We start from the raw sequence: 8,800 nt of genomic DNA on the forward strand, positions 1-8,800 counted from the left end.
AGAATTTTGACATTATGTTGTACTTTATCATCATATTTAAAATTGAAACAATAAATCACTGTTTATTGAGACCAAAAATGTTAAATTTTATAAAGATATAACTATTTTTGTGAGAGTGGCAAAATAGTGATAAAATAGTGATATAACAATAAAGATATAACTATTTTTATCGGAGTCGCCTTTTTAAATTCCCTGAAGATAGAAAATAGTACATTCAAACTGATATATCTTCAAAATTAATTGACAAATAATAAAATATTATAATGTGTTATATATTTAAAATGAAAATATAAAACAAATTAGGTTCATCCATTCAAATTCAATTCAATGTTCTTGTAATGTATCTATGTTCTTGTAATGTACTCCCTCCGATCCTAAATATAAGCAAATTTGACTTTTTAGGTTCATTCAATTAATGATGTACGTGGTTCATAATATGGACCACATACATCATTAATTGAATGAACCTAAAAAGTTAAATTTGCTTATATTTAGGACCGGAGGGAGTATCTTTGTATTTTCTTTCAATACCCACCATAGTTGGTTTAATTTCTTTCATTCATAAAGGCTCACTTAAGTATAATTTCTTTTATTGAATCCTTATTATTTTTAGTGTGGAGGGAGTGTGGAAGCTAGGAAAATCAGTTGGGTTAAGTGGGATAAGATGTTTCTTGGTCGATATAGTTGTTGCTTGGAGGTTCGTATAGTGCAGAATTTTAACTTATCTCTGTTAAATGAATGGTTTTGGATGCTAATATGGATCAATGAGTTTGCGGTTTAAAGTTTTAGCATATTAGAATAGGTTGGAGGGAGTTCATGTGAAGAGTGGGGACAGTTAGGCGTATATGTGGTAGAAACACTTCCATAGTGCTAAAATAAGGGCGAAGATGGGGATTTGAAATTGGTTTGATGACAACTTGACGATAGTGTAGAGTAATGAGAAAAATACACTTTTTTGTCATGATTCGTGGTTGTAGAGTGGTCCTTTGTGTATTATATTTAGAAGACTTTTTTAGTTATCTCAAAATAACTGTGCCATTTAAGGAGATGCGTAGGTTAGAGTCGAATGGGGTTGAGACGATGTCATAGAATTTTTTTTGGAAGGAGGTGCAGGGGATATATTGTTGTTCTTTGTTGGACAACATTTTTTTTTAAGGCTAGCGTCATTGATAAGTGAACATGGAAAGTTGATCATGGTGAAAGGTACCCTGACAAAGGGGTATATCATCTAATGATGCAGGTGGAGCATGATGAACCTATGGCTCTAAAAAAATTTCATTGGGAACAAAGTAGTTCCTTTAAATGTCTCTCTCTTTTCGTGGAGGTTCTTGAACAACTGAATCTAACAAAGGATAACTTAACTTGATGGAGTATTTTAAATATGGACTCATTTTTATGTTCTAACATGTGTGAGAAAGAGGAAAATGTTAATCATTTTTATTTTTAGTGTGAATTCTTCGATAATATTTGACATAATATTCTAAAGTGGTTGGATAATTATTGTGTTCTTCCCATTAATTCCTGCGACAGTACTCTTAATGGTTCTCAACGGTTAAGAAAAAGGTTTATTTTAGTTTTTAGTTGATTTTGTTGACTTGCATTTGGATTATTTGGAAATACATAAATTCTTACATTTTTGTCACAAGAACCCGTTTATGGTGTTGTTAGATAAATTTACAATTCTCATTTAGTGGTGGCAAAATGCTAAGAAATTACGTTCGTATTTTGAGTTGCAATGTTGCTGGAATAGTCCTTCTACTTGTCTTGGTTATTCTACCTCATGATTTGATTCTTTTATACCTATGCATCTCGAACTTTGCATTTTCCTTTGTTAGGCACATCTTGTGCCTGAAGGATTTTTAATATAATTGATTTGATGTCTTCATACAAACAAAATCCACCTTAGTCAAGACACCAATTACATAAATATATAATATCTTAAATGTTAAGTAACTTAACACTAAAATTTTCACGTTGTTAGAAAAGGGGTGGGGATGGGGGTTCAAAATTATTGTAATGATAACAATATGAATCAAATATATATATATATATATATATATATATATATATATATATATATATATATATATATGGGGAATGCTAACACACACACCTTAATTTTAGAAGGTGTGCATTAGCATCATACATATTTTGTTTTGGACATAAAATGCCCTTTTCTCTTTCTTTACTTAAGATCAAATGCATGACTCTTTGAGTAAATTTCTTTCCCACGGGTCCACACTCCACAGCCATTAATTTCTCTCTCTTCAAATAAGTTTCTCTTTCCCTCATTTATTGGTTGTTTGTATCTGAAGGCCAAACGAGTGGTATCATCACTGCCTTTTCATGTTTTTTTAAAAAAAAAAAAAACAAAAAACATTGCTTCTTTGAACAAACCTTGCCCAGGTAAATCGCAAGCTTCAATGTCTACTTCCACTTGTTCTCAAATAGCAAAATAATGAAAACACATGTATTAGAAAAGATTATGCTTATATTACATGGATGATTTTCTCAAATTTTCCACCTTCCATCGCCCTTGTTCTCAATATTTCTCCCAATAATTCATTTCATTACTAAATTTATTTAAATCAAAAAATTACCAAAATGATGATTTGGTATCAGAAATTCAATCGGCAGTGATTATGTGTTGGAGAGAAAAAATTGGAATTTTTGTTTTTTATAATAATAAACTTATTGAGAGAAAGAGAAACTAACTTTTTGAAGAGAGAGAAATTAATGGCTGTGGAGTGTGGACCCGTGGGAAAGAAATTTACTCAAAGTCATACATTTGATCTTAATTAAAGAAAGAGAAAAGGGCATTTTATGTCTAAAACAAAATGTGTATGATTTTAATGCACACCTTCTAAAATTAAGGTGTGTGTATTAGCATTCCCCTATATATATATATATAACCAAACAATTACATTGATGGTTATAAATTATTACCTTGAAACAATTTAATTTTTGCAAACATAATGACAACAACAACAACATAATTTTTGCTAACATAATCACAACAACAACATTTTGAAATTCACCATAAGATAGAAAAGAGTTCAACTCTTCAACATATGTTGTTAATAGATATATTGTTAGTAGATTAGTAGATAGATGTTAGTAGATATAACCATTATACGTAATTAATTTAAAAAACAAATAAATTAGTTTCATAGTTATCCGTAGAAATTGATTACACTTGTGATGAGCATTATCCGTAATTAATTTTTTAAAAAAGAAATAAATTAAATTTTGCAAAATGACCATTATGCACATAAAATTAAGTAGATCATGAGTTTTAATAAGGACGATTATAATATTTTGCTGTACTTTGATTTTTATATATTGTGTTAGTAGATTGCTGTACTTTGATTTTTATATATTGTTAGTAGATAAGTGGGGTGTCCAGAGTTCGAACTCCGGCCCCTGTATATAATAATGCATGTCTCGTATTTTTCTAAGGAAAAAAATGTCACATATTATACAGCGTTTTAAATTATTCAATATATAAATATTACAGGTATTTACGATAAAGTTTCGAAATTTAGTTGCCCGGACAAACTATTGCATAATTTCAAAATTTAAATTCTAATTTTTTTTTATTTACTGCATAATTCAGAATTCATATTCTAGAAACTGGAAAAACCGTGCAAAAGAATGGTGTTTCAAAATGGGATAATATTTTGGACAAAAATATTAAATATAAAATGAGAGAGTTTATTTAGCAAACTGCGGTGTGAAAAACAACTCGCTAACCTTTTCTTATTCAATTGGACCACTGGACCATCGTCTCATTATGATAGCATGGACCTAACAATTGATTCGAGAAAATTGCTTTTCACACTTCACTCAATGCTAAGAAACACCATAAAATAACAAATTTAACCTTAAATTTCATCGACATTTAACTACCGTTGGTTAAAATTCATCGACATTTAACTGTCGATTGAGTTACATTAGTAATTTCATGATGTTTCATAGCAACCTTTGATTGGGAACATCAATTTTCTTGATTCGATCAAAGTGACGCCCAAACAATTTACCATGGAAGAACAATTTACCTCACACCCCATTATTACCCAAAAAAATTGAGAAGAAAATCAGCTTTTTAAAGTAAAATAATCACTTTTAGATGTTTATATTTGTTCGTTACAGCTTCTTAAAAAAACAATTCGAAAAGAAATTTTTTTTTAAAGTACTTCAAATGAGAAGTTCTTTTTTGAGTAGTTTTTCTATAAAATCATTTTTTACAATTTTTTTTAAATGATTGTCATTTAGGTAAATAACAAAAAATAGCACCCCAAAAAAAAAAAAACACAAAATAACTTTTAACTTATTTCAAAAATTAAATATCAAAATTACTATTTTATAATCGATAACAAATTATTGTTTAGGGACTCGGAGAAATTATCGGTTCGAATCCAATAATGTTAGCGTCACATTGTTATATTTTGAAGGAGAATTTTTATCACTTATTGTGATTTTATCTTATTTGAATCATTAATCTTTGTAGTTGCATGCATAAGATATTCAAGTTACTTCAAAAAAAAAGTTGTATTTACTATTTAGTCTTTATCATCTTCAATAAAATTCAAAGACAAAAAGCACGTGGTAATTACTTGTAAATTAATGTATACTTGTGTAATTAATTACGTGGTAACCACTCTTAAAGACTTAAATTAACGTATACTTGTGTAGTTTAGAAAAGTGGGGTGCGAAAAGTAACCCCATAGCACGTTGTAAAATGATAAGAACTGAGTGAAGCACAGTGGCATTTTCATTTTCAAATTGCACAAATTCGTTATTATCAATGGAAGAAGAAGGAGAAAAACAACACCAAAAGCTTCTTCAATCTTCTTCATACCCTTACTACTGGGGCTACACCCCAGAATCTGAATACTACAAACAACACAAAATCATATCCACAAAATCAACCTTCACAACACCAAGAAACCTAACCCTCTTCACAAGATCATGGCTTCCAAACCCTACCACCCCACCACGTGCTCTCATCTTCATGATCCATGGCTATGGCAACGACATCTCATGGACCTTCCAATCCACTCCAATCTTCCTTGCTCAAATGGGTTTCGCTTGTTTCTCTCTTGATCTTCAAGGACATGGTCATTCTCAAGGTTTAAAAGCTTTTGTTCCTAGCGTTGACCTTGTTGTACAAGATTGTCTCTCTTTCTTTAATTCTGTTAAGAAAGATTCAAACTTTGTTGGGTTGCCTTGTTTTTTATATGGTGAATCAATGGGTGGTGCTATTTGTCTTTTGATTCATTTTGCTGATCCAAAAGGGTTTCAAGGTGCTATTTTGGTAGCACCTATGTGTAAAATCTCTGATAAGGTTAGACCCAAATGGCCAATTCCTCAGATTTTAACTTTTTTAGCTAAATTCTTTCCAACTTTGCCTATTGTTCCTACACCTGATCTTTTGTATAAGTCTGTGAAAGTTGATCATAAGAAGGTTATTGCTCAAATGAATCCTTTGAGGTATAGAGGGAAACCTAGGTTAGGGACTGTGGTTGAGCTTTTGAGGGTTACTGATATTTTGAGTAGGAAGCTTTGTGATGTTGAACTACCTTTTATTGTGTTGCATGGTAGTGCTGATGTTGTTACTGATCCTGAGGTTAGTAGGGAATTGTATGAAGAAGCTAGGAGTGAAGATAAGAGTATTAAGGTGTTTGATGGGATGATGCATTCTTTGCTTTTTGGTGAAACTGATGAGAATGTTGAAATTGTTAGGAATGATATTTTGCAGTGGTTGAATGCTAGATGCAATTGAAGAATCGTTGGTGTGGTTGTAGATTAACATGGCTGTCTTGTTATTTGTTCTTGATTGATGCATTTGATGAAATTCCTCAATAAGGATTAATTTATGGTCTGTATAGTATACACAGTTGTTGTTTATCAAAAATATTATTCTTGGAAAGACATGATATGTTGTTTTGTACCATATTGGTGTGAATATTTAAGTTTATGGATTGGGACAAAAAGGGTATGTTCTGTGTTTTGGGTGAGTGGTTCCTGTTTAGATAATGTGGGAAATGGATATGTTCTGTGTTGATGACCTAGCAGAATCAGATGCTGGTCTTACTAATTGTCTCATCTAAGACAAAAATATGTAGTTTGAGCTGAATACATCTTGAAAATTCACTTAAAAAGTTGATATTTATATTTTTCTTTGTAGATTTTATGTAGGGAGGAAAAAAAATAAATATAAATATAAATACAAACATATGTATGAGCAGGTTGGAATTGCTAATTACACTGGCTGTGATGAGATTTATGATGTTCATAGCTTAGTAGCATCAGAGGATTGTCAAGGGATTCATTGAATAAGCTACTGCACCGTATGGTCTTGAAGGACATGAAGCCAGAGGATTGTTAGATACCCTTAATTTAGTTTTAATTAGTTTACTTGAGTTTTTTGTACATTTATAGAGTAATCTGAATACTTTTAGCCAGTTAGAGTGTTTTCCTATTTTCTAGCTTTTAGTTACTTTCCCTTATCTTCTCTAATGAAAAGTGATAAGCTTTATACTTTGTTAATCAACTCTTTCATTCCTTTTCTCTCTCTCTCAAATGCGTGTTATAGCATTTAACAAGGGGATCATTCTTTGCAGAATGTGTGGTTTAATGACCACAAAGATGCATTGCTTGCACCGATACTTGCCACAATTTTTCATTATCTCTATTTGAGTCTTGGATGATAGTGTTAATTTAATCGATGGGAAATTATTTGAAAAGCAAATGGACCACTGAGAAGATGCAGGTTTTTTTTCCTCGTGTCTTAAATGGTTAATTAACAGGTCTTAAATTGTCTCAATGGACCAGTTATCTCATATCTCAAAAGGGTAGATGAGAATTTAAAGAATATTGGTCATTATAGACACTACATTTGAATCCTGACGAGGACAATATCAGAGGTTCTATTGCTTGTCTTAGAGCTTAGGATGTTTCGAGGAAGAACAGGGAAAAATTGTAGCTGGTTTTCTTTCAACCTCACATAATGTCAAAAGGCAATACAACACAACTAGAGAAGCAATTGCTGGTGGTGATAGCAAGCCATGCCTAATGAGTCTGCTTACCATGAACGTCTGTCAGGTTCAGACACAGTAAAATCAATAGTAGATTGAGATCTTGGTTGGGATAAAAAAGAATACATTTGTTTTTCCAGTTGTGCATTTTTTCACGAAGCTAAGTGGCACAACGCATCAACCAGAAGAGGTCCTTTTGTAATATCTTGAACAAAGCGACCATCCATAACATCACCATGAATCCATTCACAACCAGCCAACTCTACTGCTTTCACCCAGGCAAGCTTCCTACTTCTGGGAATGCTGTGGTCCTATTTTGGGTATCAATTGTATCATTTGTATGTGTTCTGTTTAAAATCTAATAGATAATTGAATTTTAGTCCCGTGATAGGCGCTAGCATTTCAACCTTAGATTCCCCATTTATTACGGTGAATTTTCGGTCAATATGCTACTTGATAAAAAAAAAAAAAAATTAACAACTTGGAAGGTTGTGTAAAATATTTTAGGTACTGAAGATACATTTCCATAGTGTTAGTGTTTCCAGTAGTTGTCATGAAGTGCAGGTTCAGCAATTGATTCTATTTCTTGTCCTTCCATTTATCAATATAATCTTCTTACTATTGATATTCTAATCATATTGATTTTTTCAAACTTGATGAATGTTAACAGCAAACTCTGAAAAGTTTTGGGAAAGTTTTTCTTTTTGTAGTTAAATGCAGAACTGAATTTTAATATTAGACTCAAGTTCTGCAGTACTCCTTTTTTTTTGTTGAATTTTATGCAAAACTTCTAAAAGGACCCCTAAAATCACCAAAAAAAAACCTGCAACACCTCCGACGTAGGTTCCTGGTAATCCATCATGTTAATTTTAGAATTACATTTCATGTTTGCCAAAACATCTACACATGTTAGCTTCACGATAAACATGAGAGATCCGGGACCTCCCAATCCAGTTTCATGTTGTCTTTAATCTTCCTCATGATGTTCCAAGTCGTAGTACAACCCATGCCTTCTTTCATAACTCCATTAACAATTGCTGCCAAATCAACTTGAACTTCCAATCTGGTGACACCCAATCTTCGAGCCAAACAAAGCCCTTCATATATACAGCCCCCAAACTTTGCTATATACGCGTCGTGTTGCCAAGATATTTAGAGAAATCAGACAACCAAACACCATTCCATTTCTAAATATACGACCACAGGCGGCCTATCCAACCCTCACGTGTGCAGCTCCAACGGTGTTCATGTGAGTTTAAATTAGACTACAAAATCATATGTATCAAGCGAAAATAGAAGCCATGGTACTACATTAAATCATCCGTTGTTAGAAAAGTGTTGTTTCTTCTGCTGTCACCATAAAGTAAACTTACAATGAACCTCCCCCCGTTGAAAAATTCACCAATCTAAAATTAAAACTCACTGTATTCTGTAAATATGTATGCCTAATAAAACCACATCATGAACAAATCTTATAACCCATGCCATGTCTTGCAAGGCAAGCTATCACCACTACACCAGTACCATGCTTCCCAATTGCAGATGCAACCATCTTTCACTACTTTAGCTGCAAGAAAACAGATTTTCTAGCATTGATAAACTAATTTCTAAATGTCGTGCAGTGCAATGAAGTTTTCAGTAGCAGCATTGACTAGCAAACAAGGGATAGGGACTGAGGACTTGTGCAATGCTTACCACTTAAGCTGGCTATTGAAGTTGAGTTAGATGCAAATTATAAGCCTGTCATATATTTGATATTG

The 8,800-nt window shown here is 32.2% G+C and overlaps 1 protein-coding gene across 1 annotated transcript; it reads left to right on the plus strand.

Annotated features, from left to right (window-relative positions):
• The first annotated feature begins 4,776 nt into the window (after positions 1-4,776).
• On the plus strand, positions 4,777-6,552 carry LOC146932420 (alpha/beta-Hydrolases superfamily protein). The gene has a single exon (XM_085704077.1). The coding sequence runs from the start codon at positions 4,808-4,810 to the stop codon at positions 5,783-5,785; it is 978 nt and encodes a 325-aa protein (XP_085560203.1). The 5' UTR covers positions 4,777-4,807; the 3' UTR covers positions 5,786-6,552.
• Positions 6,553-8,800: the final 2,248 nt, after the last annotated feature.

This window comes from Medicago sativa, chromosome 4 (genome assembly GCF_051527215.1).
Source record: "Medicago sativa cultivar Bolivia chromosome 4, Bolivia_mono, whole genome shotgun sequence".
NCBI lineage: Eukaryota > Viridiplantae > Streptophyta > Magnoliopsida > Fabales > Fabaceae > Medicago > Medicago sativa.

Excerpts from the sequence above, each read along its gene's own strand:
- LOC146932420 (XM_085704077.1), top strand. The coding sequence starts at position 4,808 with ATGGAAGAAGAAGGAGAAAAACAACACCAAAAGCTTCTTCAATCTTCT.